The 23,664-nt window shown below is 45.2% G+C and overlaps 1 protein-coding gene across 1 annotated transcript in view; it reads left to right on the top strand.

Moving 5' to 3' along the window:
* Positions 1 to 23,664, top strand: part of LOC138257349 (uncharacterized) — a 160,609-nt gene that overhangs the window by 113,095 nt on the left and 23,850 nt on the right. The window contains exons 6-7 of the mRNA XM_069205900.1: positions 10,904 to 11,123; positions 13,700 to 13,887. Of these exons, the coding sequence (XP_069062001.1) occupies positions 10,904 to 11,123; positions 13,700 to 13,858 (379 nt within the window). The 3' untranslated portion in view covers positions 13,859 to 13,887. The remainder of the gene's footprint in view (positions 1 to 10,903; positions 11,124 to 13,699; positions 13,888 to 23,664) is intronic.

Below are 23,664 nucleotides of genomic sequence, written 5' to 3'. Positions count from 1 at the left end.
CCATGATGGTGGAGAGGGCCTCGTGGAGAGTGGGTTCCCTGGGCCTGTCCTCCCCCTGTCTCACAGCAGTCCTCCCAGTTCCCCTGTGTTCCTGGGCATCTGTCCTCTGAACCGTGTGCCCACTACACTCCCCCCAGGTCCCTGTTGTTGTTGGGGTGGTGGGTTTGCCTGAGTTCCCTGTAGTGGTGGACACACAGCTGCTTGACGTGTCCTGGGGACAGAGGTATGGGCCCGCTGGGTGGGTGCTGTGCTGGTGTTTCCTGAGGGGGGAAGCTCTGTGGTGGCTTGTGCCAGTGTGAGTGGAACCGACTGTCCCGAGGTCCCAGATGGGCCGGTCTGGTCATCTAGATCCAGTTGGACAGAGCTGCTGTCATCACTGTGGGCCTCTTCAGTGGGAGGAGTGGACATGTCTGGAAAATCCTGTCCGGTGACGTTGGATAGGGGTCCTGCAGGGGTGTAAACGCATGATTATTGCATCTGTGTGTTCCATGGTGTGCAATGGGTGGGTGACCCTGTACCCCAGTGCTTTGCTTGCATTCCTGTGTAGGACCTTGTGTGCTCATTGTTTAGGGGTCTGTGTGGGTATGTGTAGTGGCCATGCATTGGTGATGGGTGTCCATGCTTTACTGTTGCATGCAGGGCTTGGTGTGGGGATGTGTGGTTTGTGATAGTGGGACATATGTGAGGAGTTGGAGTGATGGGGGTGAGGGTGGGGGTATGTGATAGCATGCTGGTAGGGTGGGGGGATAAAGTAGTTAAGATTTGACTTACCTGAGTCCATTCCTCCAGCTACTCCTGAGAGGCCCTCAGGATGCAGTATAGCCAAGACCTGCTCCTCCCATGTTGTTAGTTGTGGGGAGGAGGTGGGGGTCCGCCGCCAGTCCTCTGAGCCGCGATGTGGTGTCTTGAGACCACGGAACGCACCTTCCCCCATAGGTCGTTGCACCTCTTCCTGATGTCATCCTGTGTTCTTGGGTGCTGTCCCACTTCGTTGACCCTGTCCACGATTCTGCGTCATAGCTCCATCTTTCTAGCTATGGTGGTGTGCTGCACCTGTGATCCGAATAGCTGTGGCTCTACTCGGATGATTTCCTCCACCATGGCCCTGAGCTCCTCGTCTGAAAACCTGGGGTGTCTTTGCGGTGCCATGGGGTGGTGTAGGTGATATGTGAGGTGGTGTGTGTTGTGATGTGTGGGGTGATGTTTAGGGGTCTGTGGTGTTTTGTGCATAGATGTGTATGTGTGATGGTGTTGTGTGCCTCTGTATGCTGGTGTTGTCTTTGCTGTGCTGTCTCTCTGGCCTTCGTCTAAATGTTTGTCGTAGGGGTTTGTGGGTGATGTGGGTGTGTGTTTTATATTGTATTGGGTGTGTGGGTGTGGTGTGTGTATGTGTATTTCGAATTGTCCAATGTGGTTGTGTTTTGTAAATGTGTGTGTATTTTGAGCGTGGTGGTGTGTACCGCCAATGGTTTACCGCGGTTGTAAGACTGCTGTGTGGATTCGTGGGTCGTGATAGTGTGGGCGTATTCCTGTTGGCATGACGGTGGAGGTTTTGTTATCGCCTTTTTATCACTGACCTTTGGTGTGGCAGACTTGTGTGGGTGTCTATATTTTGGCCGATTCCGAGCTGTGGGTCGTAATAACTGTGGTGGAATTCCATTGCCGTGGCGGTGTGTTGGCGGTCTTCTGCACGGCGGTAAGCGGCATTTACCACCAATGTTGTAATGACCCCCATAGTTCTCTGGGGTAATGACCAGATTTACTAGCTGTTATTATACCAAACCAGTGAAACTGTTTCTTGTACAAGGAGTGTTTCAGATGGCCTCAAAATTAGTAATATCACTCATCTATGTAAGTGTGTGTCAGCTAATGTGGGGACTACATCAACTCTCATTCTGTCTCAGATCTTCCTTTCCATACTAATGATACTGAAAGGTGCTGTGCAGCACAATTCACAAAACATATCTCTGACAATGATCTTTTCAATAAGATTCAAACTGGTTCATTCGGGGATATAGCTCTGAAACTGCCTTGCTTCAGGTAGTCAATGACACACTTTGCAGTCTTCATTCTGGCAGTCCTTGTCTACTTGTCCTTATTAACTTATCTACTGCATTTGATACAGTGAACAATCCATTGTTCAGTAGGATTTTTGTAGAATGGAAGAATGGATCAATACTGATAGCATAGTCTTCAAATAGCTCACAACCTATTTGACCAGTCAAGGACTGGATGTGATATTATTTGTATGCATGCCTTTTGAGATTTCCTGAGGAAAGCTTAACCCCTTGCTGTAGCCAGAGTGCCCTTATTCACCGATGTGTGTATATCTAAATTGGTGATGTTTGTGACAGCAATAATCAGCAAGGCAACAAACATCCACCTGCTGACATCAGGAGGAATACATTGCTAACTAATAGTACCAGAGTCAGTAGATCCTCACAGAAATTGCTCCACAACTGTCCAGATGATAAATAACAATGCACAGAGCAAAACCTACAATATAGAACAAAAAAGGGAAAACCTACAAAGTATGACTGAAATCTAAGATAAATTGTGCACAAACATGTTTAGAAAGGAGGCGTTTAGTGCGGTAAAAAATTGAGGACTGAAAGGCATTGCAACACATATACTCTTTTCTAGCATAATCTGTATAATTTGGAGAATTTCATGTTACACTTATTAGGCAAATTCCCAAAATTGCAACACTACACCTTGCTATTATGAGACATTCAGGGTGTACATTTATTGTGATTGTGCCATTCATTGTATAAATGTACAGTGAATGAACAGTAACAACAAAATCTGAGTGGTTGTTGTACACTATTTTGTAGTGTGGGATGTGTCCGTGCATCAGAAATTCACTCAAGGGTGCATGTTGTGCTAAAACATAGTATTAAATCACAGATTACCATTTCGTACAATTTTGAGTAATTTTATGTAATCTTGCAGACACTTTGCATAACTGTGCAAAAAGAAGTTACGTAAATTTCACACATATAGATGGTCATTACAACCTCGGTGGTCTTTTTACAAGGTTTTGCCGCTCGGCGTATTATGACTGTTGGCTGCTCTCCGTCCTTTTTAGGACGGAGAGCCGCCAACAGCCATACTGGCGGGCGGCAGGGAAGTGGAGGTTGCTCTACCTCCACCCCCACACCAACAGAACACCGCCCAGCGAATCACATCCTGTGATTCGGCGCGGCGGTGTTCTGTTGGCGGTGTGGTGTCGGCGGAGCAGCCCCCATGGCTCCCGTCCCCTCCCGGACGATCGACGGAACAGGTAAGTCGATCGTCCTTTAGGGGAGGGGGGTGGGGAGGGTGTTGTGTGTTGTGTGGGTGCATGGGGGTGTGCGTCTGTGTATGTAGAGGGGGTGTGTGAGTGCGTGTATGCTTGCGGGTGTGTTGCGTGTTTTGGGAATGAGTGCGTGTATGTCTGTATGTATGTCTGTATGGATGTGTACGTGTATGTCTGTATATGGGTGTGCGTGTCTGACTGAGTGTGTGGATGTAGGCATGTATGTCGGTGTGTGTGCGTGTGTGTGTTGGTGGTGCCTGCGTGCATGTCGTGTGTGTGTGAGTTATGTGATGTTGGGGGTCGGGTGGGGAGGGGGGCCCTGCCACCTTTGCGGGGTGGTGGGGGGTGTAGGGAGGGAGTCGGGGTGGGGGTGGGGGGTGGGGGAGACCCCTATCAGTGCCAGGGAATGAATTCCCTGGCACTGATAGTGCTTACCGCTATGGATTTCATGGCAGTTCCTACCGCTGGAAATCCACGGTGGTAAACCGGGTCAAAATACCGTCTGAGGTATTGTGACGGCCGCCGGTCTGGAGACCCAGGTGGTCATCTCCGCCCTGGCGGGCAGAACGGAGAAGCGGCGATGACCATGGCGGTAACCGCCTTCCGCCAGTGTCATAATGACCCCCATAGTATTTAGCATCAGAGATTAAATTTTATGATGGCCTCAGATGGTAGCATGTAAATATTTCTCTTTGAATATCCAGCTTTAAAAAAAGGAATGCACCGTGGTACTATCTTTTTCAGGCATTCAATGAGAAAGCGGACCTCTTCTTTCCATTAGTTACATACCACTATCTGCCTACCTACCATCTAGAATGAGCTGAAACCTCTCTCCCAAAGGGACTTTTTGTTTGGCCCTAGGTCCGACCCCATGGTAATATAATTGAAATCTTAACACCTGCAGTCACTCCTTCTTTCTATAACCATGGCTCACAAAGAATATTACAGGTCAGCTTCTGCAGTCACTCACTCCTTCCACCCACACGGCTCGCATTAGGATATTAGAGATCAGTTTTTTCTGACACTGACTTGTTGTGCCCCCATCATGTGAACTAGGACATTACAGCTCAACTTCTGCAGTCACAGCTTCCTTTTGCACCTGTGGGTCCCACTAGGACAGAGGTATTCAAATTGTAACGTACAACGTCCGTGGGCTCTGTGGCTGTATTCCCAGGGGGTGTAAATGTGTCTACAGGTATTTGTAAATGAAGAGGTGGTGGTCCCTTGGCCTAGGCGGGGCAACGAAGCCCTCCAGCATTTATTACAAATGTAGCCATGGGGATGGTCCCATTTTAAAAGCCCAAGAAGGGGGACTCTATACATCCTACTCCTTAATTATTATAATAAGTATGCCCCCAGGACCTGGGCCACCCAGGGGCAAAACTAAAAGCAAGCACGGGAGATGGCGCCTGGTGTTTTTTACATTTATGATGAAATGTGTGAATATTCACAAACGAGGCTGTGAATTGTTAAAAAAAATGCTTTTTTGCACTGGTGGAGTCCCAGGGGGACCCTTGAACCAAGGCTAGGAGCTCAGGGTATTCCTACCTTGCCCACTTTTCTTTTTTTTTTGCATTGTTTTTGGGGGGGCTTGGCTGAAGCAAGTCCCAAAATGGCTGCCAATAATTCCTGGTAGTATTCACAAAGTTGTTGCAACTGTAGACATACAAATTTGGATTTCCTTTAATTTTTCCTAAAGTACTGAACGGATTTACACCAAACAACAAAAAGCGTCATCTGCGGACCAAAAGCTACCCTTCTGCCAGATTTGGTCTAATTCCATTCAGCTGTTCATCTGCAGGCATATCTAAAGCATCAATGGGAATTAACATAGGAAATGCATGGTTTTTTACATCCCTTTTTCTCAACCCCCACTTCACAGATTATCCCGAAACTCCACAACACTGTACGCAACTCTTTGTATGCTACTGCACCTCACTTTGCTTTGCTCTACTCTGACACTTTACTCCTTTCTACCCCAATGTATGCCACTCCACTCTATACCACTCCATGCCATTGTACTCGATAACACAGGATGCCAATCTACTGTAAAGCTGGGGGAGAGAAAATTGGGGGGGGTGGAGTGGTCCTAAAACAAATGTTCCCCATGAAATTTTCCATAGGACAATTGAACAGCAGTCCATCCAGCAGTACAGCAGTCCTTGCACATGGCAGAGTATCCACAGGTCCAGAAGTGTACTGAAGAACTGGTGTCTGAGGTCCTACATTTATACATTGGTGTCATAGTTCTGGAAGTTGGGAGAAGCTTCTACACAGTGGCTTTGAAGTGCATGGAATATCCTTGTCAGCCCTGGCTCCAAGCTGGCTGCAGTGACAATGTGGAGTTGTAAGGCCCTTGTGTGAAGATGAAACACAGGCTTTTCAGTTGAAAGTGGGCTGTGCTCAGCTCTGCCCCCGCATCATGCCAGCAGATGGCCCCTTGAGGCATACCTAATCCCTAAATTGTGTGTCTGTCTGAGAGGAATTCATTAAGTCTAACTGTCTGTTAGCCCCAGTCACATGACCCAGGCCAGGCCATAGGCACAAAAGGACTATGAAGGTCATGGTATTTCCTGCCTCCCCTGCACCGACTCCATCTTTACCCCTGGTAAGATGGGGTAAAGTACACAGAGTCTTAGAGCCAACAAAAATGAAGTCAGCAAAACAAAGTGGAGGGTAAAGGCAAAAAGTCTGGGGGTGACCCTGCAGAGAGGGCCAGGTCCAACATTTTAAAAATATATATTTTTTCACCTCAGCTCCTTCCTTGAAATGTTTGGGGTGATCAGTCAAGTAAGAGAAAAGGGGGTCCCAAAAAATTAACTGAAAAAAACAAATGTTAAAGGGATATTACAGTTAGGTAAAAAAGTCAGTCAAAACATGTTGTTTAAAATGAACAAAATCACAAAAATTCACCATAGTTACCTTACGGAACTATAGGTTGTGCCCTAATGTAACTATAACTACATATTACATATTACATCATTCATGACATGATCACTGATAACATCACTGCAACATTCTGAAATTATATCATTGATGAAAATATTGTGCATGGGCAGGACATATCATATATTATATTAACTGGTGATAGTCCCCACTGGGTAGTTATAGTTAGGACCACTTTTCCATAGAAAATTGATTTTTGTTTGGAAATAACTTTAGTGCCATTTCACAAAACTTCACAAAACGTTTGGAAAAAAAGGCTCTTCCACATCATCTTTTTCCAAGAACGTTTAAGGGTTAACTGTAAAGCTGGGGCTAAGAAATTGGGAAGGGTCCTAAAACTCATATTCCACAGAACAATTGAACAGCGATATTGCAAATTTGGCTAATTGGAATTACACCACAATTGACAGAAAATTAGATCATGATCCACAAACCATAATTTTATGATTTAGTGTAAATCTGTTCTTTAGTTTTTGAGAAGTTAAGATTCAAAATGTATTTACATTTTATGCCGAAGAGTATCCACAGACCTGACAGATACGATCTAAGTGGCTTTCACAAAAACAACAACAATGTTGTAGATACCATTTTAGGACTTGGCTACTCCATTTCCCTCTCCTTAAAAAAGGGTAAAAAAAACATATAGGAGTGCCCTGAATACCTTGGCCCACGTGGGAGGGTTCCGAAGGGGCCCCCTAGGGCCAAAAACAGCTTTATTTTTTTAAAGGACTGCATCTCCACTGGCTCCACTGCCCACCCTCTAACGGGCATGGAACAGATCAGTGCCCTGGGAATGGGTTCCCTGGTACACTTCTGCCATCAGGCCCTGGAGGATTGGTTCCCTGGGGCTAATGAATTGCCCGGAGATGGGGACCCCACCACATCCCCAAATTGCGGTGGGGTCTCTGGACCATGTAAAGCCTCAGAGGGTTGCACACACCCATCCCCCTTAAAAATAGGTATTGACCCCAGGGATTGGGTCCTTTGGTTCTTCCAAAGGCTTGGTGATGGGGGCATCATACCCCCTCCTCAAGAAAAAAAAATATAGAAAGCAGGAACATATAATGAGCGGAGTAGTGCCTTTACGGCACTAGCTGGAAAGCACTGGGCAGAGGCACCACTGAGTTTTTTATTAAATGTTGTGGCGGCATCCCCACAGCAACAATTAAAATAAAATAAAGTAAGTCTCCTGGATTATTGAATCCATGACCCCAGGAAACCTTGCCATTATTTTCAAAGCACTCTGGCCCATATTTATACTTTTCGACGCACAACTGCGCCAATGCAGTTGTGCGTCAAAAAATGTAACGCCGGCTAACGCCATTCTGAAGCACCATGCGGGCGCCCTATTTATTCAATGACGTTAGCTGGCGCTGCGGAGTGGTGTGCGTAAAAAAAAATGACTTACACCAGGCAGCGCCGGCGTAGGGGAAAATGGAGTTTGGGCGTGAAAAAATGGGGCAAGTCAGGCTGAGGCAAATTTTTCGCCTCAACCCGATTTGCGTCATTTTTTTCACTCCCAACCCCCATTGAAATGACTCCTGTCTTAGCAAAGACAGGAGTCATGCCCCCTTGCCCAATGGCCTTATGGACTTATGTCCCCTGGGCATGGTCATTGGGCATAGTGGCATGTAGGGGGGCACAAATCAGGCCCCCCTATGCCACCCAAAAAAAAAAAAAAAAATACCTACCTGAACTTACCTTAAGTTTCCTGGGATGGGTCCCTCCATCCTTGGGTGTCCTTCTGGGGTGGGCAAGGGTGGCAGGGGGTGTCCCTGGGGGTATGGGAGGGCACCTGTGGGCTCCTTCCGAGCCCACAGGTCCCTTAACGCCTGCCCTGAGCAGGTGTTAAAAAATGATGCTAACGAGGGTAGACGTCATTTTTTTTGACCCGCCCACTCCCGGGCGTCATTTTTGCCCGGGAGTATAAATACGACGTACATGCCTCGGAGTCATTTTTTAGTAGGGAACGCCTCCCTTGCATATCATTAACGCAAGGAAGGTGTCCAAGCTAAAAAATGACGCAAACTCCATAAACTTTGACGCTCGATGCGTCTAACGCCAAAGTATAAATATGGAGTTAGTTTTGCGTCGGATTTGCGTAAAAAAAAAACACGCAAATCCGGCGCAAACAGAGTATAAATATGCCCCTCTGAGCGGGAGCTGTGTGGTCTTCACCTAGATTCCAAGGACCCCTTGTGGTTGGCTCTATAGCTAAACTATGTGGCCTGAAAAATGTATGTATTACTGAGCATATTGTGTGATCATTTTGATTTATCAGTGCAATATGTGAATTCTTGAAATATACATTTGAGTATAAGTTGGAGTAGTAAGTCAACAGACTATACATAGAAACATTTTTGTAAGTGTCAAACAAAAGGGCACACTCCAGATCTCAACTGGTAACACCCTTCTACTTTTGATCAAGAAAAAAAATGATTTGCCACCATTTAGTTCAGGTGACTCCATTAGTTATAGTCTATACTAGTTTCCAAGCAGCCATCATTTTTTGTGATTGATCAGATGTAGACATTTACATGTCTTTCAGGTAGTGGGCACCTCAGTAAAAAGTTTAAGGTCATCCTCAGGGACATATTTAAGACGCCCAGCGCCATTCTAATGCCACATTACCATAATTTTCTTACGCTAATGCAGCATTAGAATGCCAAAAACACCACACCATGTTTACAAAGTGGAGCAATGCATGCATTGCACAACTTTGTAACACTTTGCGATACATTATGCCTGCACCAGACATAATATATGCAAAGGGGGCGTTTGCTCATTAGGGGGAGCAAAAACATAGCAAAAGGGAATTTAACAGATTTCCTTGCATCATTTTATTGCCACTTTTAATGCCTACATAGAAGAGGAATTAGATGTGCATGCTATTCCTGCAGAGTACATCAATGACGTAATTGCCCCCTACGCTGCACCATGCCGCATTTAAAATACGGCATACACATGGTGGCAGTAGGGGGGCACTAAATGGTGCAAGAAAAGTGGTGTTGCACTGTGTGCAGTGCCACCTTTCTTAAATATGCCTGTTAATCTTTCGGGTATGGTTGTTTTGGTTTTTGTGAAAGGGTGAGTTCAGGAGGTGGGAGGGAGGAGGCCAGCAGGGTTGCAGAGGTCTGATTCTCCAGACCAATGACACCTCAAAGTAATGGTCCAGGAGAAGGAGGAAAGGACACAAATCCATGGTTATTGTCAGAGAGAAGGCGTGATGCAGAGGGTCATTTTCTTGTTTACAAATGGACAGCTTCCTCTGAGAAATACCTCCTTTGAAGGAAGGCGATACATGAGGCTTTTTTTTACAGGGCCATCACTGCCATTACGGCAGCAGGTGCTGCGGCAAAGTGACCAGGGGTGTGAGTGGCCACTGCACCCCAGTTATACCTGTCATAATACCAAAAAGGGGGCTGGGGGCACCTTTTTCTTGCTAGTATTAGTGCCCAAGTCACCCTTGTTGTGCACGGACCAGGACAGAAGAGGCAACAGGGATTTAAGGTGTGGGGCTTTATTTCAACACAAAGGGGTAGAAAGCCTGCTTTGCGCCTCAAGTCTAGGAATGGTGGCCCCGTGTAGGTTGTGGAGTACACAGTCTGCTCTGCAGAGCTGTAGGTATCATTGGTGCTATAGGTGCAGTGGCACCAGGCTCCAGTTGTAGAAGGAGCCAAATAAACTCTTCCTATAATTACTGTTTTACTATCCTTTGTTTGTTGAATTAGGACCCATTGCATACTTGCTCTGCCAGTGATTTATTGGGCTTGGGAGCAATGCCCCAGGGTAGGGGAAAATGAAAGCAGAGGAGATAGCTTGGTTTGGGCTTTACAGAGATAGCATGGGGCATGGGCCAAGATAGGAGCCATGTTTTTAACAACAGGCAGAGGGAATAGCCCACTTCATTACTGAAGTAGGTGCAGCAGCACTGGGGTCCAGGGGTCTGATGGCCCCCTTGCATCACATTTATAACTATTTTACATTTCCTTCATAATATTAGGATGGAGGGCACCTTTGTTGAAAAAGGGCCCATCATAGGAACTAATTATTGTCTGCAACTGATGGCAAACCTTTTTCAAGACTGAAGTGGTGATCAGGCATGGTGGGGAAGGAGTGAAAGAAGTAAACTCTGGGCCACAGCTATCACTAGTGCAGCAGTTTAAGTTGTACTAAGACATTGCTCCTCACCGCCAGCAGTCACTTCCTCCACCCAGTCGTATGGCTCCCACCAAGATATGACAGTGTGGTATGAAATGGAAATGTGGTCCTTGGATTGAGAAGATGGTACTCCCATGTGCTTGTCAATGACAGCATTATGTGTATTAGCATTAACGGTTGACTTTGTATGAATTGCATTGATTGGGAGGTCAAGAAATGTAAAAGTATGTCAGCCCAACTCAGTTAAGAACATTAATACTGGTCAGTACTCAGGCATATTAATATGTTCCAATTTAATTCACTCCCCTGTTCCTGGCCTCTTACCTGGAAGTTCTGGATTGGCCACTGGACAAAAGAAGTAGATATTTTTCTGGTGCATGATTTCTTAGGCTGACTCTACCTATAAATACATGTTGGGTCATGCATCCTGAGCATACTTTTGGTTCAAACCACTGTAGGTTTGTTATAGGAATGGTTTCATACATTTATTTTTTCCAGGGGTTCAAACATGACCAGCAAAATCTTCGATCGTGTTAAAGGAAAAGAAAGTTTATACACAGGCCACTTCAGCATGGTAGCATCTGATGGTTTGGTGGTCCGAAACAATTCTGATGATAAGAACTCCCTTTACTACGCTCTGACAATGGCCAAAGGTGTTCAGCCCAACCAGGATATCACAAAGGAGGCAAAGGATCTCAGACAGATGGTGCGCAAAGAGGTAAATTGACAATGAATATCCTTTAATAGGAGAGATGACACTTCACAGGCTGGGATGACAATCTATAGGTCCCTGAGCACTAGAGAATGCAGAGCACGACATAGCGCATCAATCCTGTCACTCCTTCCTGTATCATTGTGTGAGTGTCTCTCTTTTCAAGACGCTTCCCCATTCTCAACAATACCCAGGTGCTAAGGACAGAGTGATCCTCACCCCTTTTCCCTCCATTCAGTCCTGCATGTATTATCTCATTCATTCTGATTTCAGTACGTGAGTGAGCTTTGGGGGCCACACTCAGAGCAACATCTCTTCTATTCACACCTGGCTCAATCCTTCTGGTTTCAGTGTGTGAGTGAGTCTTAGGAGCCGCACAGTGATAACCATCCAAGACACTCTCCCTGCTTCTCGCAGCCTCCTCCACCATGTACAGAACTCTTCATGCCAGAGTTTCAGAAGGTAACATGTTTGCTTTAACGTGGTCCCTGTATCAGGCCCGTGCTCTATTGAGGACAGCTTGAACTTGTGACATTTCCTCATTCTAGCACAACTAGATAACCGCGAGTGGCGCTTTGTGCTTTAAGGTGCTATACCTACCTAAAACTTGCATATCTTCAGTTCCACTGAATGGATTTTGCCCTTCCGTTATCATTTTATTTATTCAAATGTCCTATATTTTTTCAATTGATTTGGGATTTTTCTTGTGTTGTGGTTTCACTTATTATTGTTTGTAAGTTGTAAATTTGTAAGTTAAGTCTGACTACTTTTTGCTACCAGAGTTTGTACCAGAAGTTTAGGTTTCAGCACCGGCTAATTTAGTGATATTGTGATCCACCTTGACAAGCATTGTGGTTGTTGCCTGTGTTAGGCTGACCACACCCCCCCCGAACCAATAACCCAATTTGTTACTGCCTGCATGGCTGAAATTGCCCACTGGATGAAGACTGCCTGAAGCTGAACACCGACAAGACCGAAATCGTGATCTTTAGGAATATCGCTTATCTGTGGGACTCCACATGGTGGCCAACAAATCTAGGGCCAACACCCATCCACACCACCCATGCCTAGAACTGCAGCACTGTCATAGACAGCAAACTCAACATGACCGACCAAGTCACCACTTTCACCGCCTCATGGTCCAATCCCTTAAAATGCTGAGGTAGATTTTCAAATGGCTCCCAATCAACACTTGAGAAACTCCACAGACACCCTAGTCACAAACAAGCTAGACTACAGGAACACCTTCTGTGCCGGGATCAGCATAAAACTCACCAGAAGGATACAGAACATTTAGAAGTTGGTGGCCAGAATCACTCTCAACCTTTCACACTACACTCACATCTCACCACACCTGTAAGAACCTCCACAGAAGCTTCATTCACACTCAATAAGCATACAAGCACAATACAAACTCCTCCTCCAAACTTTCAAGGCACGACATACAACTGGTCCAGCGTGTCTCAGTAATCACATCTGCTATGAAAAACATCACAGACGCCTCCCCTCAAATCGGACTTCTACTTGCACACATACCATGCATGGCAAAAACTGGATCTGAGGGTCGAACCTTCTCCTATATCAGTCCTAAAGCATTAAACTATCTGCTGCTAGGTATAGGAGCCTCCTCCTCACTTCTTGAGTTCTGCAGGATGCTGAAGACCTTTCTTTTCAGTAGTTCAAATAGGCCCTCGTTTTCCCTAGACTCACACTTGCTTAACACAAGGATGCCCTCCTGGGTAATAGTGTGCTCTACAAATCTGCATAAGATGACATTATTGCAATACTTAACACCTCATCTCCATGCTCTTGATCCAATTCCTTTCCTGTCTCTTTTTGTTGTTGTCTCACCCAGGATCGGACCATAGTGTTCTAACAGATTGACTTACACTTGTACTTGCACTTGTAATAAAGAGACTGAGTCACTCGTCCACCAGACTCTAAATCAGGCCCTCTGTTTTCTGCTCTTCATTTGATGGCTTTTTTATTTCTTCTGTTTATCCTGTCCAGGAGAATGAGTTGTGTTCTTCCACTGCTGTCTTGGTGACACGTTTTATTTTATTTCACTGTATGGCCATGCATGGGTTTCATCCTCTGCTCTTTTCTTTGCTCCTTACTGCACCACACCTCAAACATGATGCTAATCCTCATCCTACTTCAATTTTTTTTGCAAGACATCCCTGCAGCTGCTTGGTGCTACTTGCTCATTTGTTTTCTTTTTCACACTTTACGCACTCCTGATATTCATTTTTTTATTTGAATCTACCATTCTAGCATGCCCTCAGCAGTACTCCACATACCTATTAGAACTGTCCAGCTTAAGTTCCCCCTTAATACGGATAATATGAGAAGGAAATTCATCTGATGGATTCTATTAATTAATTAGAGAGTAGTGAAGACATTCCAGGATTTCAGTTCCTTTAAATTCTAAATGTGGGTTCAAGTCTCTAACACTGTGGCAGCTAAAGATCACAGCACTCTTATACTTACGATTGCCATGTCCGTGGAGTTATTACTTTGACTATATTTGCTACACTCTTACATACACTCTTTTGACTATATTTTATTCCACCTACTGACAGGTCTCTGAACACCAGGACCAATATGAGGTGCTTGTGAAGAGGCAAATGGACTTTGAGAAGCTGTACACCACCCCAGGAAAGTACACAATGCAAGCAGGAGAGTCACTGCCAGATGAGAAAACAACTGTCCCAAGGACGACAATGCCGGCTCAACCATAGTCTTTATACACAACTGATATAGACTTCAGGTGAGTGAATTCAAAGAGAACACTGCTGCCTAACAAAACTTTGAAAAAGTAATAGGAAAATGCATGTGGGACCATTGACTCCCACCCACCTTCGTTACAGTCCTACCGAACAGATTTCTAGTGTGGTGGGTTTTTTTCTGGTCAGTGATCGACCAAGTACTTTTATTACAGGTTTTGTATCAAAGGCACTTTGACAATGATCTCACAAATTAAAATAGGTTTGTCTTTAAATGCACTCATTTAACAACACTGATAGCGATACAGTGTACTTTAAAATTCACTGTTGGCACTGTTTCAGCCTCAACTCATTCACTAGCAAGTACCATTATCCCTGTTGCATTGGTGGTGCTCTGAGGTTGGCATGGGTGATACATAGATTGGCATAGATATTGCATATCCACTTATTTGGTTTCTGTATTAAGGCTAATTATTGGAAGAGGACCAAATTTAACATTGGAAAAATATCTTACTCTGCTGAGATGATACACTCTACTCTAACTACCCAGCTTTTATTAAAATATATTTTCATCATTGCTATGTTATTTAATATCATGTCATTATATTATGCTATTTTTTGTTATTTTATGCTTATTTGAATACCACGCTAATCACCTGTGAGGGTATCCAGGCACTTCACAGGTGGGTAAGCAGCTGTCTCCCTGGTGAGTTTATTTGAGGAGCCAGATCTTCAGCTTCTTGAAGAGCTTCAAAAGTGATGGAGGGGTTGTAGTGTGATGTGGGGAGTCACTCCATGCTTTGAGAGGGATGTAAAGGAAAGCACAGCCTCTGGTTTTGTAGATGCGGGGTGCATGTGCTAGTGAGAGTCCAGCTGAGTGGAGATGCCTGGGAGGCAGGTGGAAGTGTACACAGTTGGACCAATGCTATGAAGTGTTTGAATTTCTCTGAGGTGTGGGGTGATGTGTGAGTGGTGAGGTAGGTTGAGGATGAGTCTTGCTGCAGCATTTTGGATGGTTTGGAGTTTGTTCAGGAGCTACTTGGTGATGCATGCATAGAATGCATACCCATGGTCAAGTTTGCTTATCAGGGTATGTATTACCATTTTCTTAGAGACTTCTGGTAGCCACTTCAAGATCTTTTGCTGCATCCACAGGGTGTAGAAACAGTTGAAAGTCACTAATTTGCCTGAGCTGTCATCATATCAGACTTGTTGTACAGGATGATTCCTAGATTTCTTGGGTGGGTGGTGGGGGTAGGTGGGGCACCGAGGTCTTCTGGCCACCAGGTAGAGTCCAAAGCAGAGGTTTTTCTTCCGAAGATCAATACTTCACTTGTGTCTGGGTTGAGTTTTAGGCAGTTAGATCTCATGTAGGTGACTACAGAGGTAATGCAGGTGGCAAAATTATTTTTTGCTGTGGTGTTCTTATCCAACAGGGAGAGTATCAGTTGAATGCCATCTGTATAAGAAAGTATGTTAATGCCTGATATGGTCCAGAGAGGTCATCCAAATGTAGAGTAGGGTTGAACTGAGGGAGGATCCTTTAGGACTCCAGAGATTAAGTTAATGGTATCTGACGTGTAAGGTAGCAGCCTGACCTTTTGTACTCCACCGGTGAGGACGCACCAGATCCAGTTTAGATTGGGCCCTTGGATGCCTGTTTCATTTAACCTTCTGATCACGGTTGAGTAAGAGACTGTGTCGAAGGCCACTGGAGATCAAGGTGCATTAAGGCCACTGTTTATCCATTGTCCAGGATCAATCTGATGTCCTCTATTGCTGCAATGAGAGCTGTCTCAGTCCCGTTGGGCCTAAAAACCTGATTGTTTGGTGTCTAGGAATTGGCGTGTACTGAGGTAGTAAGCAAGTTGCTTTTTAGTGGTTTTCTCAATAAACTTGGCAGGGTAGGATAGAAGGGAATGTGGGTGATAGTTCGCAAGTTGGGTGGGGTCTGCCAAAGGTTTCTAGAGCAGTGAGTTGACTATCACAAGTTTTCAGGTATCTGGGAACGTTGCAGTGATGATGGAGTTGATCAGGAAGAAACTGAGAACTTTGCTGACTGGAGAGGTGCCCATGATGTAGATGTGGTGAGGACAGGGGTCCATAGGAACCCTGAAGTGGATGGTCCTGATGATGTTGGCTGTTTCTTCGGTGATTATAATTTGCCAGGTAGTCAGGAAGTTTCCATGATTATTTGTGGGTATCCTGGAGCTGAGGGTACAGAGGTACGACTGAGGGTTGAAGTTGTAAATGGTTTTCATTTTGTTACTGAAGAATTCTGAGAGGTTGTTGCATAGTTCTTGTGAGGGGATGATGCTTTTCGTTGTGGAAGCTGGTGAGGCAAAATGTTGGACTTGCATGATCACCCCTAAGCCTTTTGCCTTCAATCTACTGTTTTGTGAACTCATTTTTGATGGCCTTTAGGACTCTGTGCACTTTACCACTGCTCTAAAGTGCTTGTGGTCTTTCCTATGGCATATTTAATTTACTTGTCAGTCCCTAGTCAACTAGTACTGCATGTACTCATGGCCTGTAAAGTAAATGCTACTAGGGGGCCTGCAGCACTTATAATGTCACACACTAAGTACCTTTTAAACATGTCTAAGGCCTGCAATTGCTGCATGTGTGCAGTTTTAAAATGACAGTTTGAGCTGAAAAAACCTTTTGCCAAGCCTAAAACTGTCATGGGTCTGGGCGTCAGGACCATTTGATGCCCTGTGTCAGGTCCAACAGCCTCCTGAGTGGAGAAGAGTGATTACAGTGAGACCTGACAGTACAACTTTTCTACCTGTCAGCCATGCACAGGGAGGAAGCGTGCCGACGCACTGCGTAGCGAGCAGTCCAGCATCTCCATTCTGGATCTGCACCAGGACACAGCAGGTTGGGTAGAACATCAGGGTCATGTTGTATTTAGAACCGGGTCTTGCCGTCCAGTTCCAATGAGCCATTACATTACGTTTTGGGAGCAATAAGGAGTTTTCTTGATATTCAAAGCCAAACAGAGCATGCACTCTGCTTGAAGCATGTAGGGGCCATTGACCCTTTACCTGCAACTAATTAGAGAGTACACACGCAGGAACGCTTCAGTTATTGTTTGTTGTCCCCACTCAGAACCACTTCAGTTATCGTTTGGTTGCCCACTCACAGGACTGCAAGTTTTCTTGCCGCATTACCAACGCGCTGGAGCGGTTAGTTTACGCGCAGGAGCGCGCCCTTGGTTTATTACTCCACTGCCAAAAATGCTTGGAGCGTTTCAAATATTATTTTGTTTCCCATGTGCTTGCAGCACCTCAACAGCTATTTTGTTTACCCATGTGCTTTGTGCTCTTTAACTGTTATTTTGTTTACCTACGCGTTTGGAGCGCTTCATCCATTATTTTGTTTATCTAAGTGCTTGGAGCACTTCAACTGTATAAGAAGGAAGCACTCAGTGCAGTCAACCATGTGTTACTTATGCTGTCCTGGATTATGTGACCACCTACTATGTTAAAAACCCTTCAGGCTCAGTTATCCAGGTTCTACTGAGCTTCTTCATCACCTCACACCTATACCCAATATCTCATTCCACACTAGCCCTCCTTCTTCAGGTAGATGTCAGAGCACAGGGCGGGTGGGAGTACACATGAATGTCTTATGCTTGTCTGGTTTCTGTTACTGTTCTTTGTTCTGTGGGATTCAGCCGATTACAAATGAAGAACCAATACCCGAGTACTCCAGGGACTCATCCCCGTGCCCCAGCCTTCTTCCTTGTCTAGTTGAGACACATGACAAGCAAGAGGAAAGGGACAGTGGAGTTGGTTCATATCATCTCTGTAAGATCACACTGCAGGCTCACTGTAAGAGTCACAGTGGTCTGACAAAACCTTCCTTTTTAATACATATGTCACCCCTAACGTAGGCCCTAAACAGCTCAGGGCAAGGAGTGTATTTAAAAAAGGTGATCATGTACTTTTAAGTTTTATAAAAACTCTTACATTTGTTTTTCACTACTGAAAGGCTGAAAGGGAGTTTAGGCAGCAGTTGATCAAGCTTAAAATAGAGGAAAAGAGGCTGGCCATGGAACCAGAGAAAGGAAAATGTCTTACGAGCACAGTCTCAGAGAGGTGGACATCAGAATGAAGCAAGCATAGCTCATCAGCAATGGTGGCAGCATACCTGCAGTGTCTGAGGGGAACAAGGAAGTCCACATACCTAAAGATCTGGTATCCAGCTATGTGGTAGCGGATAACATTGACAAGTGGTATTCTGCGAGTCAGGTGGCCCTCAGGGTGCACAGTGTCCCAGAATAGTTTACCTGGGAACCTCACGCACAACTGGGGCCGATAGAGAAGTGCCCTGGAGGCACTTCTGAGAGTATCACGTCCATACGACGTGATGCCCTCCAAAAGCAGAAAAAGGAAGCGCGGCGACAAGAAAAGGAAGAAGACGTAGAGGACGTGAACGGGGAGAGAGAGAGGAAACAACCAAGGCAAGAGGACAAGGAAGAGTTTGTTTTGAGGCAGCAGCGAGACAAAAGACAGCCCGGTTGAGCGGAGAGGAGATTGTAGAAAACAGCACCTTGACCGAAAGGCATGAACCGGACAAAACCAGACAAAAGGCATGAACCGGGAGGGAAGGGGGAAAGAAAAGTGGGAAAAGGGAGGCGGTAAAAAAATATGAGACAAATGTTAGCGAGAAGCAAGGAGAATATATATATAACCAGCTACTCAAAATTCTAACAACGCACAAAGTATTATACCGACTATTGAACTATTTGTTTTTTCACTTGTACACATTCACGGGGAAATAAAGGGTAGAAAAGTTAGTACAAGAGGATTCACAATTATTCACTCATCCTCACTTACCCTAACCCTAATAGGAACGAGTAGAGGCCCATACCGCAAGACTTACCTCCAGTTCCTATGTCCTTTTTGTTCTCCCCTCATGCTTGGGAGCGAGGACCACTGGACCCTGAGCTGAGCCTAAAAGGAAAACCAAACAAGAGAACATCAAAAAAAGAAAGAAAGGAAAAAGGAGACAGACCACTACAGAAGGAAGAATAGACAATAACAGGGAAAGAGGGGGAGGGGAAGAAAAAAAAGAAGGGAAAAGAAATGGAAGAAGAATACTAGAGAGAAGGAAAAGGAAGATATTTGGAACAAATCAACAGTATATCTTGTCTTGTTAATCAATAAGTCGAAATAAAGAAAAGTGCCATTGTACACATACTTATAGTCATTTATTATTCCCACACCTTGGAGGTGACGGAAGCAGTAAAAAAAAAAAAAAAGGTTTCTTTACTATAGCCCACTACAGGGGCATCACACATGCCTACAGTGGGCAAGATACCTTACTTACACTGGAGGTGGGATTATGCCAGTAAGGCACTGAATGGTTGGGTGTAGGGCAGAAAAGTTGATGATTTTACTGTGATGTGCAATCTTATTCTGAGAGAGCACATTCTCAGTACTTGTTTTATAGAGCTGTGCAAACACCTGGTTGATAGGAACTTCACTGACCCAGTGAGCTTTTTAAAGGAGGCTGAACTCTGGATTAGTACCAGAGTATCTAAGAAGGTGTGAGAAAGTAGCCTCTTTCTAGCTTGCTTACCCCCATTTTTGGCCTGTTTATCAGTGTGTTTGACTGTGTCAGTGGGATCCTGCTAGACAAGTAGCCAGTGCTTATGGTTTTTGGCTTGTTTGTCAGTATGTTTGAGTGTTTGTCAGTATGTTTAACTGTGTCACTTGGATTCTGCTAAACAGGACCCCAGTGATTATGCTCTCACTTTTCCCAAATTTGTCACTACATGCTGGTAACCCAGTATTTCATCCCAAATTGGCATACTGGTTCCCCCTTATAACTCCCTAGTATAAGGTACTTAGGTACCTAGGGCATTGCCGTTCCATGGTAATCCCTATGGGCTGCAGCATTACTTTTACCACCCATAGGGGGCCCATGCAAAGGCTTCTACAGGACTGCCATAGCAGCCTGTGTGAAATGGTGCATGCATCCTTTCACAACCATTTTCACTGCGCCAGATCACATAAATGCCACCCAGGGGTGGTACCCAGAGCTCCTCCAGAGTGTCACTGGGTTTTGCCATCTTGGATTCAAAGGTGGTGGCGCACTCTGGGAGCATCTGCGTGGCCACTGCCAGCAGGTGACAGCAGAGCCCTTCCCTGATAGGCCCTTACCCGTGTAGCTAGCCAATCCCCCTTTCAGGGCTATTTAGGGTATCTCCTCTGGGGTTCCCTCAGATTTGGATTTCAAGACTTCAGCAGGAATCTTCTGCATCCTTTACATTACCTTCTCACCAAAGAAACTGGAACCCCCAGGAATGCTACAAACTGCAACAAAGAAGAAAAGACGACTTCTCCAACACTGTATCCTTAGCTCCTGCCAGCAACTGCAACTGTTTCTCGGTTGTGCATCCTCAGGGGACAGCCTGTCTTCAGCCTGCACCAGAAGAACAAAGGAATCTCCCTTGGAGTGAAGGAGTCACTTCCCTGCTTCAGCAGGCACCTCTCTGCAATGATGACCGGCTGTGTGGGTCCCCTCTCCTGATGAGTTGCATGGATCTTGCATCACAGGTGGTGGATTGAAGTGGTCCCGAAGGTCCGAACGTCCTACTGTCTAACTTTAGTGGAGGTAAGAGCTTGTCTCCCACACAAGATAGTACACCCATGCACCACGTGTTTGCAGTTGCCAAGGCTTGTTGGAATCCTCTCACGAACTTCTTTGTGCACCGTGCAGCTCTGTCCCCCAGCACTCTATCCTGCAACGCACAGCTTCCTGAGTGATTCTCTGGTGGCATGGGATCCTTTTTGTTGTCATGCTGCGTGGGCCTCTTTTTGCACCTCCTTTGTCCCCATGCTGTGGGACTCCTGTGCAGCTGCCTGCATAATTTTCCGCTAACCGGGAGCTTAGCGTGTGGCAAGGCTTGTTGGTGGACTCTAGCGATGCAAACCAAACTGCAATCTTTTATCCGGCATGGGACATCTTCTTCACCAACCAGGAACCCAAATCCGTCTTCTTGGGTGCAGTACTGACTGTTATTCTTCACCCGTCGTTCTTCTTTTGCACCTTCATCTTGGTTAGCAGGGGATCCTGTTTCCTTGGACTCTTCTGTGCTTCTTGGGCTTGGTCCCCTTCTTCCACATGTCCTCAGGTCCAACAATCTACTGTTGGTATCTTGCAGTCTCTTCTGGTTCTTTTATAATCTTTCTCATGTTCTGGTGCATTCTAGGACAGTTACTGTGTTTTACTCCTGCTTTCCTGGGCTCTGGGATGGGTTCTATTACTTACCTTTGGTGTTTCCTAATACTCCCAGTGCCCCTCTACACACTACACTTGCCTAGGTGGGAAACCGACATTTGCATTCCACTTTCTTAGTATATGGTTTGTGTTCCCCCAGGCCTATTTCTAACTATTGTGATTTTCACTAATTGCACTGTTTTATGCCTATTTCTGCATACTTGTGTATATAATTTGTGTATTAATTACCTCCAAAGGGAGTATAGTCTCTATGATATTTTTGGTATTTGTGTCACCAAAATAAAGTACCTTTATTTTTGTAACACTAAGTATTTTCATTAAGCCTGTATAGTTTCACCCTCTCCACAATCTGAGACTTCCAAATTCTGTTCTGAGACTTCATAATATGGATATTTTCTCTCAACATCTTATTGAATCTCTCTATCATACCGTTAGTCTTGGCATGATTGACAGAGCATCTTTTGTGTGTAATTCTCCTATTTGATAAAAACTCATCCATTTCTTTGGTTACCAGTCGTACCCTTTAATCTGTTAAAACACACTCAGGTATCCTTTCAGAACTAATATGTTGTCCAGAAATTCAATAACTTTAATTCTATATGTTGTGCAATATGTATCTCAGGCCACCTTTAAAACATGTTTATTAAAACTAGGTCATAGTAATGAACAGTCCTGCTAGTGAAAGGTCCTGACATCCAAAGTGACTTCCTACCAGACCCTCACCGGAGTTTTCCCTCATCAACATGGGCTGTACTCTGGTCTTGCATATTTTGTCACTAGAACTACACTCCATAAGTCTTTCAAAATTCTTTCCACCTGTACATCTATTCCAGGCCACTGGAAATAAAAACTGATGTTTTCTTTGGCTTCTGGAATTCCTTGGTGACCTTGATGCCCCAAGTGGATGAGTTTTTTCCTGACCTCAACAGGAGGTACAGGTTTTGTGCCTCTCCAGTGCAGATCATCATTAAAAGACAGATCTCTTACATTCCAGTATTTCTAAACTTTACCCATGCCAGCCATTCGTGACATGTTTGAAAACCTCCAGCAGTACTTAATATGCTAACATATCCTTCCATTCTTCTTCACTGATGACACCTTCAGTGATTTCACACACATTAAATTCTTCCGCTTTCCACTGTTCATCATCTACCTTTTTTGTAGATTGGTATGGTAGACAGTCCAGGACAGGAAGGAAATAGGTCAGATATAGGTCTCTTTATTTTGTTAACAATAACAGTTATGCACTTATGTGGATGGCGTCCAAACAAAAGGTGGGTCCTTCTCTGTTATTCAACCTCCATCCAGATTATGTCAACTCTTGTGGGCTATACAGTCTTGTCTTCTCTTTGCACCATAATGTAGGACCCTCTGGAAAATAATTTTAAAAAGTAAACCCGTCCCAGCACCTCTGTGATCCTCACTGTGATGCAGCCAGTGTTTGTGCTTAAAGCGGTGTGTCCACTTCTCTTCAGTCTTTACCAGGGAGCTCAGTCATACCATGGGGAATAGCACCTGTTCCCCTTCCCTTCCTGTTGACCCTAAAAAGCCCCCCAAAACATGCAAATAAAGGGAATGCAGGACTTGCTTCAGGCCGTGGCCTGGGGTCAAGCCACCGCTGTCACCTCCTCATGGCTTCTCTCCCGATGCAGCGCTCAGGTCTCTACTCTGACTTCCTCCCGACTAGCCAAGCTACTTCCCTCCGCACCTACTTGTCTGGGCTTCTTTTCTTCTCTGTCTTTCTCTCCTCGTCGTGTCTTAGTTACCGTGCAATCTGCGTGCTTCTCTCCCTCCGTCCACTTCCTCAGCTCAGAATTGTCGGCATTTCTCCTCCTCATCCCCTGTTGTTCCGCGTTCTCCTCCCTGCTGCTGCTTCACCCTCCGCCCTTTGAGTCCTCCAATTGGTGTGCATCACTGGCAACAACTAGTGCACTATTCCCTTGTGCATGCAATACTAATTCATTGGCCATCTTGAAGTTCTCTGCGTGTTCTCAGGGGACCATGTCACAGAACCTCCCTTCCTGGACTGGCTGATCGGGTAAGTGAGAGCTGCATCGCACAACAAAAAGTCTACATGAGGTAGTGAAAGACCGGCCTTATGTTGCATCTGAAAAGAAAAGGGTTGGAGGGCTTGAAACCGCCTCAGGATGTAGAGGTTAGTGTCTTTATTCTTAGCTAGCCAAACTAAAGGTGCATAGTCAGTATATGAAACGAAGTGGTGGCCTTACAGATAGTATTGTAAATCCTCCATAGACCATTTAATGGCAAGACACTCCTTCTTAGTTCTCTGGGTAGTAGTTTTCTGCTGATGTATACCACAGAATGGAGTTGGTGTTGGTCATCTGGCTTGGATAGAACTGCCCCTAGATCCCTACCTGAGCCGTCCGTTTGTAGTACAAAGGTTTTCGTGAAATCAGGACAGTTCAAGACAGGTCCCTCACACAGCGCATTTTTCAGTTCATCAAAACAGGTCTGCTATATGACTCCTCAAACATCTGGAGAAGAGGGCTCACACTTTTTCAGTAGGTCATCAAGAGGGGTAGCTAGTTTGAAGAAGTGAGGGATGA

Source organism: Pleurodeles waltl, chromosome 1_2 (genome assembly GCF_031143425.1).
Source record: "Pleurodeles waltl isolate 20211129_DDA chromosome 1_2, aPleWal1.hap1.20221129, whole genome shotgun sequence".
In the NCBI taxonomy this organism is placed as follows: domain Eukaryota; kingdom Metazoa; phylum Chordata; class Amphibia; order Caudata; family Salamandridae; genus Pleurodeles; species Pleurodeles waltl.
Note: the sequence above shows the minus strand (reverse complement) of the source record. Positions and strands in the feature narration are given on the sequence as shown.